Raw genomic sequence first — 19,596 nt, 5'->3', positions numbered from 1 at the left:
CACTGACAATTGGCAGTGCTGAATTATTTCCCACCTTTTTAAGAAAAGCAATAATGAAAATAAATTAAAATCTAGTGGCCTTATGCCTCCAAGGATCATCACTGTGTGACCTCACCTTATTACTTTAGAACCCTTGGAGGCTCAAAAAATAAATTATCACTATATGCATAGGTTTTCCTCTTACTCCTAGCCTGCCTTTAATAAAGATTATACTTTACACAATTGAAGGAAACACTCAATTAAAACTATATACTTAGGGACATATCCTATTTTTGATTAAAAATTGGTATAAATCATAGTTTTTGCTTTGGATTGATGGGAAAATACTGAGTATTCCAGACTTTTAAATTTTAAATTGACACTGACTGAGAAATGCAGGACATTTATATCAGGTTCAAGAAATTATTATGTGATTGCTTCAAGAAGCTGCTGCAAGAAAGCTGAATGAAATTAGAATTAAGTAAAATCATGCTGCCTTATATGCTACCCTTACCTTACTAATGGAGTAGACATACGTATTCCAAATTTGATTTTTAAAAAATATATAAAAAGCCAAAATGTATTTGACAGGCACCTTTCCTAGTTATAGGAGATGTGCGGTATTGTCATAAAAACATAATTTCTTCACATTCTGGTCACAACTGACTGTGATCAAGTCAACAGACTGGAGAGATTTTTCTGAAGAGTTAGTGACTGAAGTAATAGATTCCTTAAAGAGGTATCTGGCAGAAAAATGCAATTTATTCCAACTGGCATCCCAGTGTTTCATTTTTGACCAGTAGTAACCAGGGGTGGGACTCAAATTTTTTAACAACCAGTTCTGTGAGTGTGGCTTAGTTGGAGGGCATGGCTTGATGGTCATGTTATTGGCTGGGCGTGGCCAACTCAATATCACTCACATCGAGGTACTCATCTCCTTGCCTGGCCTCATGACTGTGAGGATGCTGCAACAGTTGTAAGTGTGAAAAATGGTCATAGTCACTTTTTTCAGTGCCATTGTAACTTTGAATGGTCACTCCACACAAGCAAAGTACCAGCAAAGGAGGGGGAAAAAACTCCAGAGAAGTTCCTGAGACAGGAAGTCTAGAATGTTATAAGGGTTAACAGAGAGGCAGTTTCTGTAAGCAACACCAGAATGTTTCCTTCCTGCCTTCCTTACAGGATTAGGCCAGTAATTTCTTCTAACAACTGGTTCTCCGAACTGCTTAGAATGTTAACAACTTGTTCTAGAGAATAGGTATGAACTGGTAGAATCCCACCCCTGATAGTAACCATATAAACCATTCGAATCTTGTGGAATCTAATACCTTGGCTCAGGAAGAAAAACATAGTATTAACACCATCATGACCAACATTATTTCCAGCATGTTAGAAAGATGTTGATAATCAAAGAGAAGCATGAAAGGCAGGTAGAAACTATTAGTTGGCACCCAGAATCTTTCTTTAAAAAATAAGTAGATGAATGCATTTAGGAGAAACGAAATCTCAGTCCGCTTTATCTGCAATCAAGCCTGTGTGATTTTTTTTTTTGTTCCATCACGGTATATGAATTACCAACTCCTCTGTGATGACTTGGGGCATGGCATAAAGGCAACACAGTCACATAAGTAAGAAGAGTCCCTTTAATACCTCCAACTTTGCCCCCAGTGTCCAGGTTACCTTCGGCTGGAGAAAAAAACTCTCCTAAGAACAGTCTTAAGTGGAGAAAATTCAGTCCGAAAACCAAGTACATACAAAATGTAAATAAATATCCATGACGCTGCAGCAATTAACTGGACAGGGCAGGATAAGGAATTGCAGACTTGAAAGGCCAACAAAGCACACACAGTTGGGAAGACACCAGGAACCCAGATAAGCCTCAACAATAACTATTTGCTTCCAACAACTTTGCTGTGCGTAGCTTCCTTTTTAAACACTGTGTTCCCAGCTGCAGCTAATGAAGGGAATCAGGGCCCTTTCCTCCCCCATAAGCCACACAACTCAGGTTGCTCCCTTCTCCGTTTTTCCCTGCATGCCCTAGGATGAAGAGGGGGTTGCCCTGAGTCTTCCTCTGAATTTCCTCTGTCTTGATCTACCTCTTCCCCGCTCTGCCTAGACGGACTTTGCCCTTCCCACATTTTTTTCCACAGCCAACAGAGCCACACTTCCACTCCCTGTCAGCTGCTCGGCCTCCCCCTTGGAATCAGATTCTGACTGGGTCATGACATCCTCTTTTTTAAAACAATCAACAAACATATCCTAAAGAATGACTTCCACTCTAGTTTCATTTGCTTTAATTGAGAAAGGTAAACCTAGATCAGAGGCGTCCACTTGAGGCAGTGGGCTGGATGCATCTTGCAATGTCCTACCTGTCAAGGAATACTTCAGCTTCAACCATAACAACACACGAGCAAACAATAGATACAAACTCAAGGTTAATGGTACCAAACTTGATTGCAGGAAATACGACTTCAGCAACAGAGTGGTCAATGTCTGGAATACTCTACCTGACTGTGTGGTTTCTTCCCCAAACCGCAAAAATTTTAACCGTAGACTCTCTACTATTGACCCCTTTCCTAAGAGGTCTGTAGGGGGCGTGCATAAGCGCACCAACGTGCCTACCGTCCTTGTCCTATTGTTTCTTTCATTTTTATTTTTGATTTTTCTTATAAGTATCCATGTATTCATAACTATGTTTTTACTTATACCTATTATCTTGTAAGCAATTGACAAAAATAAAAAATAAATAAACTAGACATAATGAATCTCAGTCACATCATTTCTAAGTAAGAAAATGGTTCTGCCTTCCTAATTGTTAGTTGTCCAGCCTGGTGAAAGAAAGGAACACTTCCTTGAAATCATTATGGGAAGAAAATGAATTCTGAATTGTCAGAAGTAATCCCCTCCTCCTTTCATGCTCTTTTTATCTTATGCCTGGGAGGGATATAGCAACCAGGCACTAAGAATCTGTTTTTCTTGACTTCTCAACCTTTCCTTTTCATCGTTTCTGATCAATAAATAACCAGGAGCAAAATGTTTTTATTTGAATTTGGGGACAATTCCATAAGAACATTGATCTCTAATTATTCCATTCAGCATTCAACACAATGGGTTCCTTTAAAGATTACTTTCATACAGAAAAGGTACACATTGTCTTATGTTCATTTTTAGTTCCTATGCCGGTCCTATTTTTAAAGAATGTTTTTCATTACTTAAAACATCATGAATACTTTCTTTTGGAGACAGGAGATGCAAACATATCCTTTATTAAATCAAATATGAACTTCCTAGTCTAACGGATACCCATGTGAAAGCTCTGTTAAGGTCAACGTGTGCAAACATTAAAATTGCAGATTGCAAACATTAAAACTACAGATTGTTGCAACTACCTCTGTTGAGAACAATTGGTCACAATAGAGTTTCCATATGGAGAAGCCTGCTCTCACTGTGCTGTTAAAAACCTGCATAGCAAGGCACTTGTCAGTCACCAAAGACAAGCTTGCTGCAATTTGCCAGTCTTCACAATTTCAGATGTATTGCCACCTCGGTTTTGTATATAACTCTGCTTGATTCCTTTTTAGTTTTAAGATGAACTGATAAAAATTGCTAGAATAAAAGCGTAGTTTTAGGATTGATTAGTACACATTGGTTACTCATTAACTCTCTAACCATCAGCAGTTATGAATGAGCATGGTTTATTGTTTATATTAATTGGTTTAGGCATAAGTTGGATCTATAAAATATTACATATCTGAGAACCTTTTGTTGATGGAAGTAATAAAATGCTATCTTAATTTCACATTGTGGATCAGTGGTGGGATTCATTTTTTTTTTATTACCGGTTCTGTGGGCGTGGCTTGATGGGCATGGCTTGGTGGGCATGGCTTGGTCGGTATGGCTTGGTGGGTATGGCAGGGGAAGGATACTGCAAAATCCCAATTCCCTCCCCCTCCTACTAACCTGCTTTCCAGCTCTGTTTTCCTGTGCAGGGCAACAAAAGAAGACCCAGCCGATCAGCTGGGACTCGGGAGGTAGAAAATAGATGGGAGCTGGGCCAGTCAGAGGTGGGATTGACCGGTTCTCTGAACTACTCAAAATCTCCACTACCAATTCTTCAGAACTGGTCAGAACCTGCTGAATACCACTTCTGCTGCAGATACTTTGACACTCCTTGCAGTAAACTGCAAAAAAATCCTCCCCTTCAATCTTGCAAACTCTTAACGTACAACTTTGCATTGTGCTTGCCTACTTTGCCTAGAAAAGTAAATTGAAGAGTCCATTACAACTTTTAACTTTTATGTTGGAAGAAACTAATTTGCTGGTTCTCATTTTGAGAAGAGATTATTCACCCTGTTTTCCATTATTTTGGATTTTAACAGATTAAACTGTATTAGTTTCATTGCCATGGTTGGTTTAATTAAATTTGTACAGCCAGGCACTCCACCAGTGGCAAGAGTGCAATAGACTAGGCTAATGTAATGTTTGTCACAATTGTACTTTGGGGGGCTGTTCACCTACTTATGTGCTTCAGTCGTGGAAATGGATGTAAACAATCTATGGCCAATGTGTAAAGATAAAAGAGCTGCTTCAGAATATTAACATTCCTCTGTGGGATTCTTAGGGAATAAATGTTGGGTTGCCTTTTTTTGTTGTGCTTCCTGCTCAGGATTGGTTGGTTTGAGATGTAATGCTAAACCATTCAGCGTAGCTTCCCCAGATTCTTCCCTTCTACTCAGGGACCTGCATAAAACATAGAAATTTTGTTTTCATTTTTAGTTCATTGTAATTTACCATGTCATTCTTAATTCAAAGAATCCTTACTACCTCAAAATACAATTGATAAAGTTGCCTCGTTTTCATGAATTATGGTTAAAATGGTACAGTTTGGACAGCCGCTAATCTAGAAGTTTTTGATCTCTTCCCCAGAGAGAATCACGTCAACTTGTGAAATACGCTGAATCTCATTATACTGAATTTTACTATGTAAAACTGTGAACTGTTTTACATGATATTTGAATATGCTATAACAATGGTTGGTCTGTTCGGTTCGTTCCAGGTTTTATGTAAAAGTCTTACCTTTTCGTATTATTTTAATAGTAAAAATTATCTCACGCTGACATCACACAGAATACTCTAAAGGACACTACTGAAATTCATGTTAAAATGAAATCTGGAAGGGCAAGAATAGATGTGTTTAACTTAATTTCATGATGAGATTGGCGAGACTTCCACTTGAGTCATTGACAGTGATTCTAATATTTTAAGAATATGGCCAGCTCGTTGTCACTCGTGTTGGGGGCACCTATGGTGGCCAAGTGCTATGGCAGGACTTCCCCGAGACCCTCATTCTCGTTATAATCTCCTTCCTTCCTTCTTTCTTCCTTCTCCTTTCTTCTTCCTTCCCCTCTTTCCTTATTTTTCCTTCCTTCCTTCTTCTTCCTTCCTTCCTCCTTCTTCTTCCTTCCCTCTTTTCCTTATTTTTTCCTTCCTTCTCTCTTCCTTCTCCTTTCTTCTTCCTGCCCCTCTTTCCTTATTTTCCTTCCTTCTCTCTCCCTTCTCTTCTTCCTTCCCCTCTTCCTTCCTTCCTCTCTCTCCTCTTTCCTTATTTTCCTTCCTTCTCTCTCTTCCTTCTCCTTTCTTCTTCCTTCCCTTCTTTCCTTATTTTCCCTTCCTTCTCTCTTCCTTTCCTTCTCCTTTCTTCTTCCTTCCCCTCTTTCCTTATTTTTCCTTCCTTCTCTCTTCCTTCTCCTTTCTTCTTCCTTCCCCTCTTTCCTTATTTTTCCTTCCTTCTCTCTTCCTTCTCCTTTCTTCTTCCTTCCCCTCTTTCCTTATTTTCCCTTCCTTCTCTCTTCCTTCTCCTTCCTTCTTCCTTCCCCTCTTTCCTTATTTTCCCTTCCTTGCTCTCTTCCCATCTTTCCTTTTTTTGTCTTTCCTCTTTCCCGTTCCCCCTTTCCTATCCCTCCTTGCATGCCCAAATGCAAAACGGGAAACATTTCTCCTCTTTTTTTTGTTTTTGTTTTGTTTTTCTAGCCCTCTGCCAGCAAAAATAGAGCTCAGGGGGCCATGTGTGGCCTTCACACGCACTGTCTTCACTGGCAGAGGGCTGGAGGAGGCCATCGCACGTGCCCTTCCCGAGCTCCATTTTCACTGACAGAGGCACCGCGGGCCAGTCCTTTGCGGTTTCCTGGCTGGCCCCACGGCCCAGATCTAAGCACCCCATGGACCAGATCTGGCTCATAGGCCTTGAGTTTGATATCCCTGTTCTAGTTCCACATGTAAAATCACCATACAAATCAAAATGAAGAGAAGTCAACAGTATTGATACTAAAATAAGGTCGGATGGCATTATCCTGACCATTTGCCTGACCAATTTTAACACTTAAAAGAACAGGTATTTGAGGCAAAGCTTGATCTTCCCTCTGGTTTCCAATTCAATCTCTTAATTCTTTTCATCGACTAATAACAGGATGGGACAGTATCAATTTCCCTAAATTATTTTTAAAGTTTGCACAGACTTATGTGAGATTCTGTAGTGTATGTTACAAAAATTACTGATGCAGTGTTTCAAAACCTTTTTATTCCTAAGGGCAAAAATAGCAACGAAATATATGTATTTATAGTTTGGTTGCAGTATTTTGGGAATTATTCTTAAAAACATCTGAAAGGCAATGAACGGAAAGGATGTTATGAAGTTGTAGGAAAATAGACTGAAATGAATTGGGGGAAAAAGAGGCAGTAGATGTAGAAGGTAGGGGAAATATTATCTGATCTTTTAGCAGATATTTAGAAAATACGGTTTTCTAAATATGATTTAGCACTCCAGGAAAATTGTGCTATTTCTTCAGAATTAATCATCCTAGTGGGGAAATCAACCCATTGGTCTGAGAAGCCATAACTACAGGTGCTTTCTGCCTTTTATCTGAAAGAATACTCAGGACACTGTTGCCCTAAGACCATAGATATAGGAGATATAGATGTTAGAGAAAGTCAGCCCCATCCTTCAGTTTAAAAAAATAGAGTTTCAATCCCTATTAAACAGGGTAAAGTTCAGTTGGATCAAACTGCATTTAAAGCCTGTTTATAGCTTATAAATATGTTCTGACCTTGAAGAACTGGTCTTTCTACTCATTTTCCCTTTTCACTGAAGCATTTTTGCATGTCTTTGTTTTAATTTGTATATAACCACCACACCTGTATTTATCTTTTTCACTGGAAAACAATTGTCTAAAAAGTGGGATGAGAAAACCATGAACAAAGTCGGCAGCAAAGGTTGGGACTCTGTATGTTAATTAGTGTTTTAATAACTACTAAATGATGACCAAGGGACATTTTTATCTGCTGAAGAATGCAGAAGACTGTCGCGCTCCAGTCAGAATGAAGCATGACACATCAGTGGCATGCTGTACTGTTAGGTTCGGGTCGCTATTCAGTCGGAGTGGCGTGCGGCACATCAGTGCCTGTTGAGTTCGGGTTGTGCGTGTGCGTCGACGGGGGGGGATGACTCCATCTCGATGTGTTTGACACGTTGCCAACCAGAGGAGTGTTTAACCAATCAATGTGGCTTGTATTGGATTGCACTCACACGGATGACATTGCCAGAGCGGCGCCTGAAGTAACCGCGATGAATTACAAGCCCGTCATTGACAAGAATGTTGGATAGTTGAGAAGAGAAAGAAAGCAGATTACTGGGCTGACGACAGCACAAACAAATCTCACTGGTGGAAGGATGGTGGAAATATTATGGATCATGGTGTGCGTTAGATGGTGAAGGATTGATGATAATACAATGGGGGATTGATAAGATATAAGCATAATGATCTGGGATGGGGGATTGATAGTAGGTAAGCATAATGATAAGGTTGTTGGCTTGTCGGGACAACTCCAGATATTGCAGGGAGTTAATTACACATATTGGATAAATACATCTCTGAGCTAGTAAATACTCAGAGCTGACTTTGAATTTGTTTCTATGTTGCTTCTTGACGTCCCTGACTGCAAAAGAATAAAAGACCATTTTGCCAGACTGAAGGACTTGCTTGGTGTTTATTACCTTGTTGGAACAGTTGACCCAAGATCAGCTGAGAAGGACAAGGTCAAAGATGCCTCTTGCCAGTTATTTGGAACAATTTGTCAAGGGACACTTTTTTATATATAAACAGTTCTTGGGGAACATTGTAGCCCTGTGTACCTTTCCCCTATCTCGGGTGTCAGCAAGAAATAAAAGGAGTAGTGAAGAGCCCCACAGAGAGCTTGCTTTCTGAGGAAGCCACAGCTTTCAGAGAGAGAGAGAAAGAGAGACATGGGGGGAAAACAGCTGATGAGTAAGCGTCTTTGGCGCAAGGGCTTTCTCCGAGCCTGACCCCCAGGGAGGGCATGAGAGGTTCAGCGGGCCAGCTCCCTTTTCTTACTGCCCCGAGCTTCTTAAAGCCTTTGGGAGCATGATATCTGGCATGCGTTTATGTTGGTCGCAATATCCCGCGGTCTGTGATTGTCATTTGCGACTTTCCCAGCCAACTTCCAACTAGCAAAATCAGTGGAGAAAGCCAGATTTGCTTAATAATCATGTGATTCACTTAGCAACTGCAACAAAAAAGGGTCATAAAATCAGGCGCAACTCATTTTTAACAACTGCCTCAATTAGTGATAGAAAGTCTGGTTCCAATTATGGTCGTAAGTCAAGAATTACCTGTACATTTACAGACTATAGTGACTAAATCATGCAAATAGTTAAACTGCACGTCCATGATAGGTCTTAAAATAAAGTAATTTTTTAGAAGAAAGCTAAAACAAATGGTCGTCAAAATAAATTGTGATACAATAGCTGGAGGAAATAAAAATAAGGTAAGATTTAATGGTAAAAACTTGCTGCTCTAGTTAAATGGAATGCTGTCTAGATCAGTGTGATTTTCAGCATCCTCCTGAATGCTGTCAAGGAGAGGAGCAATTGGATGTCTGTGAGGACACTCGGATTAGCACTGTTTGTGAAAAAGCACAATTTCAGCTTCCCACTTCTGGGAAGTGCTTTCCCTCTGAATCAACTAATAGGTCAAGTTCACTCAGGCTGGATAAGTGGTCTCATTAAAATTAGACTTGTAAAACAACTGCAACCAGTACAAGGCCCATGATATAACATAAAGAACTTCAGTATGCAGACATTACTTCCATGTTATTTCGCTTCAGGTTCAGATTCTCCTCCAGGTAGTGGCCTAAGCTATCAACAGTAACTCTCCTACAGCCTGACTTGGTGGTAGTTGGGTGTCATCAACATATTCATGAATCTAAATATTGGATGCCTTCTCAAGAATACTTTCCTAGACATTTAAACGGTAGGAAAGAGAGAAGACCTCCATGAGGCCTTGCATCGTCTCCACAACTACAAACTTCACCCTGAGAGCTGTCACATGCCCTGCCTTCTCTGCCATACTGCCTTGGTATCACCTCCCAAGCCATTGCCCCTTTTTGTGTGTATGTGTGTTTGTGTTTCTTTGGTTTAGATCGAAGGATTCGGTATTTTCTATGTAAATTGGATTTTTTTCATTGTAGAATTTGTAAGGATGCTTTTAATGCAGGATAAAAATTTCCATATTTTATGGAAATTTTATGCCCTATATGGAAATCCATATTTTATGCCCTTTTTCATTAAACTCTGTTTTGTATTATTTACCATAGCCATAAATCATGTAATAAGATTACCAGATTTAAGCAAAACAAACCAGAATGATATTATCCTGTTATTATTTTCTGTCATTTGTTTTATTTATGCAAATGTCAGATAAGTTGTATTTGTTTAATATTTCATTTTTAATATTGTGAATATTTCCCTTCCCCCTTTTTTTCCTGTATTTTTCATGCAAGCTGGACAATGCAGATGAGCAAGCTGCCCAGATCAGACGAGAGCTTGATGGGCGCCTCCAAATGGCTGATCAAATGGCAAAAGTAAGTTTGAATTTCTATTTTTGAGAAGTAGAACTTTTCCTAAATAGGTTTGAAGCTGATTATTTAGAGAGAGAAAAAGTTCCATTGCAGCCAGTGGAACAAACTACATGGATTTCTAACAGCATTTTCTTGCATTTGTCCTTCTCATCTCGCCTTTTCAGTTCATTTGGATAGGCCTTATTTTCTGAGGAATGACTACTCGTGGCTGTGAGTCTTGTTAAGAGATGGCATATTTTTGTAACTGGTAAACTGAGCTTATCAAAAATTGTTTGACAATCTCTGCTTTCAGGTTTGCCAATCAAAACACGTGGCATTCAAGGAGAAAGGAGGACATAGTGAGGGCAAAACAGGTGAAAAGCCAACCTTCAAGTTCTTCTATAGTCAGCTAAATGAATAGAATAGTGGTCTATTGGAAAGGCCACCACTGCTAGGTATAATTTGGAAGTGATAATTTTAGTTGACATCATATGCCAAGTGTCATGCACACATAAATGCAGAAAGAAAAAAGCCATGGTGATGCAGTCATTAGAATGCATTATTGCAGGCTAAGTCTACTCACCACCAGGAATTCGATCCTGGTTGGCTCAAGGTTGAGAGCTTTCCATCCTTCCAAGGTCGGTAAAATGAGAACCTAGATTGTTGGGGGCAGTATACTGACTCTGTAAACCACTTAGAGGGGACTGTAAAGCACTGTAAAGTGGTGTATAAGTCTAAGTGCTATTGGTATTGTTAAAAGAGATATAAGCATTGCACAGTCTGAAGAGTTCCAGAGAATACGTAGAATTAGCCCTACTTTAGATAATGGAGACACTAAGATATCTTTGTGGATTAAGATGGGCCATTGGTACTATATGAGTCACTGGAATTTTTTAATGAAATATTTCTATGTAGGATGATACAACACCAGATAATCCAGAATATGCTAACCTATTTGATTTTTCAACATTGCTTGGGCTTCTCTTGAACTGAACTGAAGTAGTTAACAGCTAGACTGTTAACTGGACTCTGTTGCATCAGATTTCATGGCAAAATTTATCATGCCATATCAAGAAATTGGGGGAAGAATTGCAGGCATAAATGGTTGTCATCCATTTTCCAACAGATAACCCCGGAAATAAGATCAGTTTGATTATTTTATGATTTATTATTGTTATATGACCCAGGAACAACTAGGAGAAGAGAAATATTTTGACTGTTGTATGTAATGGAGAATATTTTAAGTACTGGTGAGTTGTAGAGTAAAATGCTGGTATTAAAAAGTGCCACAAAAGCAGAATGATTCAGTATCCAGTCATTCCTTTCCTTTCTGAAGAAGTACTTTAAAATTTTGAATTTTACTACTAGATTTGAGCATAAATGATGATCTGTCATCTTGCATTACTCCAAATTTATTATCAGAATGTTTTTATTTTTATTTCTTACAATCCTTTTCTATTTTGTGAACATTTCCAAATTGAATTGCATTATTCGGGATACATTGTTTCTTAGTATCTAATTGACACTTTAAAATGGCTTCTGTAGTTTTTCAGGTTAATAATCTAAAGGCTACATTTTATATTTACATTAAACAAGATACCAATTAATCAGGGTTGTGTTTATCTGTCTAGGAGTTTAGAACCTAAAGTGACACTGAACTTTCAAAAATATTTTCAAGGAAAGAAAATGTCCAGAGTTTATAGCAAAAGAAATGGACCACATGTATATAGAAGAACTACGGTCTTCAGTGAATTTGCTGATGGCAAATTTGGAAAGTCTACCGGTGTCTAAAGGTGGACCAGAATTTAAATTACAGAAGTTAAAGCGATCACAGAATTCTGCTTTCTTGGACATAGGAGATGAAAATGAGGTTCAACTGTCAAAATCAGATGTGGTGCTCTCATTCACATTAGAGGTAAGCATATTTATCATATAACGTTGCCATTTAAATTACTTAGGAATATCCCTAACTCCTTGGACTTGTTGTTTATTATGGTTCCTTTAAAAATCCCTAAAGGTGTGCTGTTTATCTAGTAGTTTGAATTATCTTCCAGCAATTCAGTTGGATATTTTACCTACAGAATGCTTCCTAGAAGAATATTTGAAGGGTTGTAAGCTGCAGATCTGCTAAAATCTTCACTGCTATTGATCTCGTTTTAATAATTTTATTAAAGGTTACGATTCTAACAGCAAAAAAAAAAAAAAACTATACAAACTGATAAATTGAAAAAAGATGGGGAGAAGGTGCAGAAAAGAAAAAGAAAAGAAAAAGTAGGAAGGAAGGAAGAATATAGAATAAATAAAAAATAAAGAAAAGAAAAATATATAAGGAAATGACTTCCTTCTTTATTATAAGTATAAACAAGTTTAATAACTTTTCATTTCCTCTTAAAATACAATAAATAATCTTTCTCCCCTATCCTGTTTCTTATTTATAAACAAACGCACAAAGCGTTATCATTTCAGTCCTGATGTCAGCAAAAGTCTATTAAGTATTACCAGAGACAACAATATATCTATTTTAATCTGGTTCAAATCAACCAGTTTTATATTCCTTCTTTTTTACTTTTTAACTATCTTGATCTTTACTCCCTTCAAATAATGTCCTAAAACCTGAGTTCTTTCCATTTCATTTTCAATCCCCTAGATTTTTTTTCCAATGTCCGATTTTTAAAGTCTTGTCTTATTTAAAAAAAAAGGTATCAAAGGAAAAGCATTTTTCCATGAGAAGGATTATGTATAATTAATTCCAAAATCATATTTCAAATTTATCTGGACTCTTAGTCTGCTTGCAACTTTCTAAAACCAAAGTTTTAATCACTGTTTCTGTTTATTTCCCTCCAATTATTTTTCCAGTTCTTGTAGCTACAGTTCCCTTTGCTAGGCATTTGAAGAAAATTCACCTGATTCTGTAAAGCATGTCTATCCAAAGGTCCCTAATAGCTGAAAGGGAATTTAAAAGCAATTTGCAAAAGTGATTAGAAAAGGAAGTATGCATACTTAGTGTCATTAATGTCAGGTTAATCTCATTTGAATAGATCATCCTTTATGTTGAAGTCATGTTAACATTTTCTAAGGCACAGTAATTATCTTAACACAAGGGAAAAGTGATGAAGATTGTTGGACCAGATGTTGAATTTTGTTTAAATTGTTTCACTTTGCTTCTTTTTATTATCTATTATCTTAGGGCCTATTCAGAAATAACAGCTCTTCAGATTGCCACTAGAGTGTCTGGGTAGATATAATAAGTATGGAACATTAGTACATTAGCATGAAAACAAAACTAAATCCTCCTCCTATTGTTCAGGGATGCACAATTTTGTTTATTATTGTGACCATTTCTTCTCTTACACATCTCTTGATTTTGGGATTCAGAGGAAGTGAAAAGAAAATTACTCCTGTCTTAACAATGCACTTCTGAATGCTGAAAATGCTTCTGAAGACCAGTACAATTCTGTGTAGTAAAACAACCTTCTCTGGATTTGCATTTCAGTTTAAAATCTAGGATCTCTAGATTCTTGCTTTAATGCTGGCCTTTCTTTAACCGAATGTGATTTCTCAGTTCTTCACCCCCTGCCCTTTAAAAAAAAGGCTTAAATAACTGCCCCAGATGTCTGTAATATGTACCATGCTCTACCTTTTAATCTTTTCATATTCCTGATCTAAATTCTTGATATGTTTGCTGAAGTATTACATATATATTATATTATAGTATTTTCATTATGCTTTACTTTTCGTTCAAAGATAATACAAGTGCAAAGTTGCTTTCTTCTGTTAACGTGAGAAAAAAATTCAGCAAATATTTCTTTTGTTTTCCGACTTGTCACCTCCAGTGCACTTTTCAAGAGAACAAAATCACTACTGATGAAAGCAAAGAGGAGGCTACTAGCTCCAACTCCAGCAGGAATGGCTGTTTTTTTTAAGAGGAACCAAGATTATTTGTAGTAATGGGATTTAGTTTGATAAAGTGATTATCTCTTTTGTCACTCTGTTGGCAGTTTGAGTAAACAGATCTTCTGGGCCAAATTCTCATGCCCTTTTCTTGAGTACTTCTATATTATGCTGCAAAAATGAACTGTTCTACAGTTCATAAATCTGAAATAGATTCACAATCTATTTGTGAATCAAAGTAAATGGTGTTGGAAGCTAACAGCTGCAGATATTAAAAGTGATGTTCAGTCAAGAATGGAATTCAGTCTGGAATGTTTCATAAGGAAGATAACACCATATGTCTTGGGCAGACATTGGCATCACTCTAAGGGTACCCACATAGCTTCACAATCTAGTAGTGTGACAAGGTGAATTACTCGGAATCAAAATGGCTGAAAAGTTATCAGGGCTCTCCTCTTTTATGTGTTTTGCTCCTAACTGTTTAGATCTGAGAGAGCATAGAGAATTGGTATGTATGTAAATTTGCATACATGCTTTTGTGTGCATGTATATGTGTAGAGAGAGAGAGAGAGAGAGAGATCATAGGATTATCTTTTTAAAAAATAGAAAAAGAAGGTTGAATAGATCTGCTTGTTTGTGATAAATAGGAAAGCCAGAGTTGTTTTTTTAAATATTATTATTTGTCTATTTGTGCAGCCAAGGAGTCATTTTAAGCCAGTATTTTCCAAATTGTTGATATCTATTGAACTATTTTCTTTCCTAATCCCTGAAGTTGAGTTTTAGTTTAGATTCATTAATTAATTTCAAAGTATACAGAAATTGCTCAATTATGTAGTAAGTGAATTAAATTTTCTTGAGATTTTTGAAAAACTGCATGAAAAAAGTGTTTCCTTGAAAAAAACATTTTCCAAAGTGTCTCCTTTTCTTCCCATTTCATAGGAAACCGAAATGATACTGTGCCAATTTTCAATCAGGGAAATCTCTCTGAAAGTTAACCTGGTCATAATGCACATTTCTGTAATCAAGAAAATAATGGTTTTCCAATAGCATGATGACATTGATTAAAGTTTAAAGAAGAGGAACAATCACCTTCACAGTCATAATTTCATTTGTTATCTTCAAGACAATAATTTCAATTTCTGAAGTGGCAAGCCACTAAGGCAGCATGTAGCTTACATTTCAATACCCATTTGTTACATTCAACCCAGAAGTGAAACTTTGAGCAATTAGATTTTGATATGAAGGGCCTTTAACATCCTGGGTTTAATGATGTGAAAATATTTTTATGTGCCTCTGGTTGGACATGACAATGGTAGCTCAACTTTGTTCATAATTCTTCCCAGCAATATGAATAAATGGAAATTTGCAATTTTGACCACCGGTTGTAGCAGCATTCTGCTATCAATCAAGGATTAAGTTTCCCCTAGCTACATCCAGGCAAAGCATCTTCAAATGAGCTGGGATCAATTCAGATTTGCACTTGAATTGAGTGTTATTTTAATATGTGAAAGTTCACAGTTTTATGCTCAAATCAAGGTACATCTTACAATAGTTGGGTATGCAGGAGTTTATACTAATGCTTAGTTGCTATGTATCAGGTTAGATCTAAATACAGTATTATATATATATATATATATATATATATATATATATATATATATATATATATATATGTGTGTGTGTGTGTGTGTGTGTGTGTGTGTGTGTGTGTGTGTTTTTCTGAGGTTCTCGCGGGTATTTGTATGTGGATCTTTGGTTGTTCGGGTTTCTCCGCGTAAGATTCAAAGTATCTAGGCAACGCGTTTCGATGAAGTCTCATTCATCATCATCAGGCCTCTGTCTTCGGTTCTTGCTTTTCAGAGTGATGTGAAATTGCAGCTGCTTTTTTTTTTTTCCTTTCCAACTGCCAGTGGGGGTGGGACTTGATTGGATGGGGGCTTGGCTGTGTTCTAATTGGGTGGGGGTGTCTTCTCATTGGTGGGGGCCTGGCTGTGTTTTGATTGGTTGGGGGTTGGCCGTGTTCTGATTGGCTGGATTTCCTGCTGCCCGGCTTCGAGTTCGAGGTCGCGCTGCATCTCCATAGTGGGTGTCGGGCCTGCTTCATGTATGGCTCGGAGGGGTTTGAAGTGGGCAGTGATGAGGTTGCAGTGTAGCTTCTGGTCCATGGTCGTGTCTCATCTTCTGAGTGGGTGTGAGTCTGTTTTCTATATGGGAGTGTGGTGGTGGCATCTTGTGTGGCTCTGATGGGTGTGGGTCTGGTGTCATTCTTCATGTTAGGTACTCGTCTGTTCATGAGGGCGGGTTTCCAAATGGCTGGTAGGCGGGAGGTGTCATCTCGTTTGTTCATGCTGTGTGGGCGTTTTTCTATTTCTATGGCTTCTCTGATTATTCTGCTGTTGAAGTGTTCGGTTTTGGCAATAGTTCTGGTATTTTTAAATTGAATCTTACGCGGGAGAAAACCCGAACAACCAAAGATCCATATATATATATATGTCTATACTCTGAGAAGCACAGAGCTGGAGACAGAAGCCTGAAGATGATGAATGAGACTTCATCGAAACGTTGCCTAGATACTTCAAATCTTACGCGGGAGAAAACCCGAACAACCAAAGATCTACATATATATATATATATATATATATATAATACTATATATATGTGAAAAAGTACTCACGCATCATCATAAAATCTCCAGAACTGTAAAGCCTACAAACTTGAAATTTGGCACGTATTTCCTCTTGGCTTCTAGGTGCTTACTAAGAAAGGATTTTTCAAAATGACCATCAGAGCATTAGTATTTTGTATATTATTATTAACATGCTCTGATGCTAAGGAGTTCTACTCCCCCTCCCCACCTGAAAAGAAATCTGTCCCAAATGCAAAACACAAGCAAAGGAGAGGAGTTTCAGTTTCAATTTTAGTTTCACAGCACCAAACAGCTTTAGTACAGAACAGTTGAGCTAAGCCACGCCCAGGCTCCTTGCTGTCTTCTTCTTGCTCACACAGGAAATACTCTTTTGGTTTCCAAACAGCCCTCGGTTCTTTCACACACTGACAGGATGCTAGCCAAATGAATACCAATGGATGCAGGTGGGCAGAGGCAGGATTTTTTCTCCTTATTTTCCTCCCCTCAAACTAAGCCCAATCACATAGTTTCATAGCGAAGCACGGGTACCCTGCTAGTTTTTAATATACTTGAAATATTACTAGTTTCTTTGTATGTTTTTCTTGGATTCAAAACTTAACAATTTGTTTATTTATCCCAGCATTGGCCCTCACTTGCTAATGAATAATACTTGTTCAAAAGGGTACATTTGGAACTTTGTTGTCACGAGTCATGATCCACAAAAGTATCCACAAGTGCACTCTGTTGGTGAATAGAATAGAATAGAATAGAATAGAATAGAATAGAATAGAATAGAATAGAATAGAATAGAATAGAATTCTTTATTGGCCAAGTGTGATTGGGCACATAACGAATTTGTGTTGGTGCAAATACTCACAGTATACATAAAAGAAAAGATACATTTGTCAAGAGTCAAGAATCATCAGGTACAACACTTAATAATAGTCATATCAAATCATACCAGGAAAAAGTCAATGTAGATTGTAAGGATATTTTACATCCTAAAATATTATAATCATTTGATTATACATTGCAGTATATTTACTGATGGGACAAATATAACCCTAATGTAGTATAAGTTATCACAGCTGCTACACAGAGGATTTTTGAATTTTTAAAATTCAGTGTGTTGCTTAGTATGACGGTTGTTGCTCTGTATGCATGAATATGAAACATACTTGTAGGCTATAACGTTTATCCATTTCCTTCCAGAATGTTTAATAGCAAAACCATCAACATATTTTAAAGGATAAACCAAAGTTGCAAGGACCAAGATGATCAATGAACTGTATAAAGCAGGAATAACCTGCATTTTTAGTCAATGGTAACATTGCCTCCTGTGTGCTGAGTATATCTTTCAAACTGTTATGTCAATGTACATTTACTGGGTTTTTTTCTTACACAGATTGTTATAATGGAAGTTCAAGGCTTAAAGTCTCTAGCTCCAAGCCGTATTGTTTACTGTACCATGGAAGTAGAAGGAGGAGAAAAACTTCAGACAGACCAAGCTGAAGCTTCAAGACCACAGTAAGATTTTCAAGTGATGTGGTTTCCCCACGCCCTTTATTTTTTATAAGAAGGACCCCTTCAGTCTTGTGGGAAAATTTGCTCTAAATTTGGATTTATGTTTATGGAGATAAAAGTTAGCAAAAGTCACTCATTTGCAGAACTAATGGATCACTGACAGACTGGTGGCCTGGTTGGCACATCTCTTCACAGCAGGAAGGTTGCAGAAAAGACCTGATAGGAGAACAGAGGGAAGTAGACATGTCCAACATCAGCATCTAGAGGAGGATGAATAAAATTGAGATGGTTATCTTAGCAGAATTATCAAAACCCTGCCTCTTTTGTGCATGTCTATGTCATATTGCTGCAGAACCCTCTTAATATTTTTGACACAGACACACAAACCCTGCATGGATGACATTGATGCTCACACCAGCTTGAAATTGCCAATAAGTGCCCCTTATTTTATAGACACTTGTCACACTAGTGACAATGTATAACAGATTAGACATAGTCTGGAGATGCCCTTAGATGATGTCAGAATAATGGAGGAGAAAATACTATTTGAAAATGTTTGTAGTTGACAAATACTTAAGACTCTACAATACGCGGACTAGGAATGAGAGGAAGGCAACATTATAGGGTGAAGGTCAATAATGTTGGTTGCCTTATTTATTTTATTTCATTCCACTCAATGTATGACTACATAAAAGCCAGGACAGCAAAACACATCTTGTTTAGCCATTCCTTCTATAATTACACTTTGCTTTTATTCTCTAAAAACATAATAAAGTGGATGAATCATAATTTATTGTGATTATTCTTCATTTCTTAAATAGGCCATAATCCCAAATGTACTTATTTGAATAAAATAAGTAAAATCTTACAAATCCCAGTGACTTTATAGACATTATATGTAATATGTAAGTTTTGTCAATTTCCCAGTCAAGCTGGGATTTTCTGGTGGCCTCTTTTCCAAATAAAAACTAAGGCCAACCCTGTTTGTCTTTTCAAGATTAGTCAAGGTCAGCTAAGTGCTTCCACCTAGCTGGGTGATAACATTATTGATCTATTTGATAATGTTTGATAAATTCATTTGTAATATCCTGTCTGCCTATTTAGCTATCTTTATGCCTACAAGTTTTCAGTTTAAATGTATGCTGCCTTGAACTCTTTTTGATCTCAATCTGGAAGTACTCTCTTCGGGACTTAAATTTTAACAGCTGATGTGTGGTAAAATATAAATGAATATGAAATGGGTGGTTTTCATGTGTAATATTTTTCTTTCTTTCTGCCTTTTGTTTTTGTTTTACGTTGTTGGATCTGCTGGATAGATCTTCATAAATGTATTCATTCAGTCAGACGTTTCTTTGCTTGGCTGAGATTCAACCTGTACACATAGCTTAAAATTAAAATTCCATAAATGAATCATCATAACATTTATTATGTGACACCTTTCTTCAACCTGAAGTCCCCCCCCCCCCGATAAGTGAGTTATAATTTGCATAATATCCGACTCAATTCAGAGACGTCTTTGTTGAAGATTACGGGACTTGTGGTTGGCTTCCTCTTAGAGCTGCTTTCAGCTCATTTTTGGAGGATGCGCTAAACAAAAGGACTCCAGGAGGGAACTCTCATTCCAAAGATGACACACAGGAAATTAATTAATTGCGCTTCTGATT

At 37.5% G+C, this 19,596-nt stretch overlaps 1 protein-coding gene across 18 annotated transcripts in view; it reads left to right on the top strand.

The window, feature by feature from the left end:
- CADPS2 (calcium dependent secretion activator 2) overlaps positions 1-19,596 on the top strand; it is a 334,568-nt gene that overhangs the window by 107,563 nt on the left and 207,409 nt on the right. For all 18 annotated transcript variants that reach the window (XM_087934097.1, XM_087934094.1, XM_087934093.1 and 15 more), the window contains 3 exons: positions 9,835-9,915; positions 11,570-11,806; positions 17,814-17,935. In XM_087934097.1, coding sequence (XP_087790223.1) covers positions 9,835-9,915; positions 11,570-11,806; positions 17,814-17,935 — 440 coding nt within the window. The remainder of the gene's footprint in view (positions 1-9,834; positions 9,916-11,569; positions 11,807-17,813; positions 17,936-19,596) is intronic.

Source organism: Pseudonaja textilis, chromosome 5, assembly GCF_049901715.1.
Source record: "Pseudonaja textilis isolate UNSWEBS1 chromosome 5, rPseTex1.2, whole genome shotgun sequence".
Lineage (NCBI taxonomy): Eukaryota > Metazoa > Chordata > Lepidosauria > Squamata > Elapidae > Pseudonaja > Pseudonaja textilis.
The sequence above is the reverse complement of the archived record's forward strand: the minus strand, read 5'-3'. Positions and strand labels throughout refer to the sequence as shown.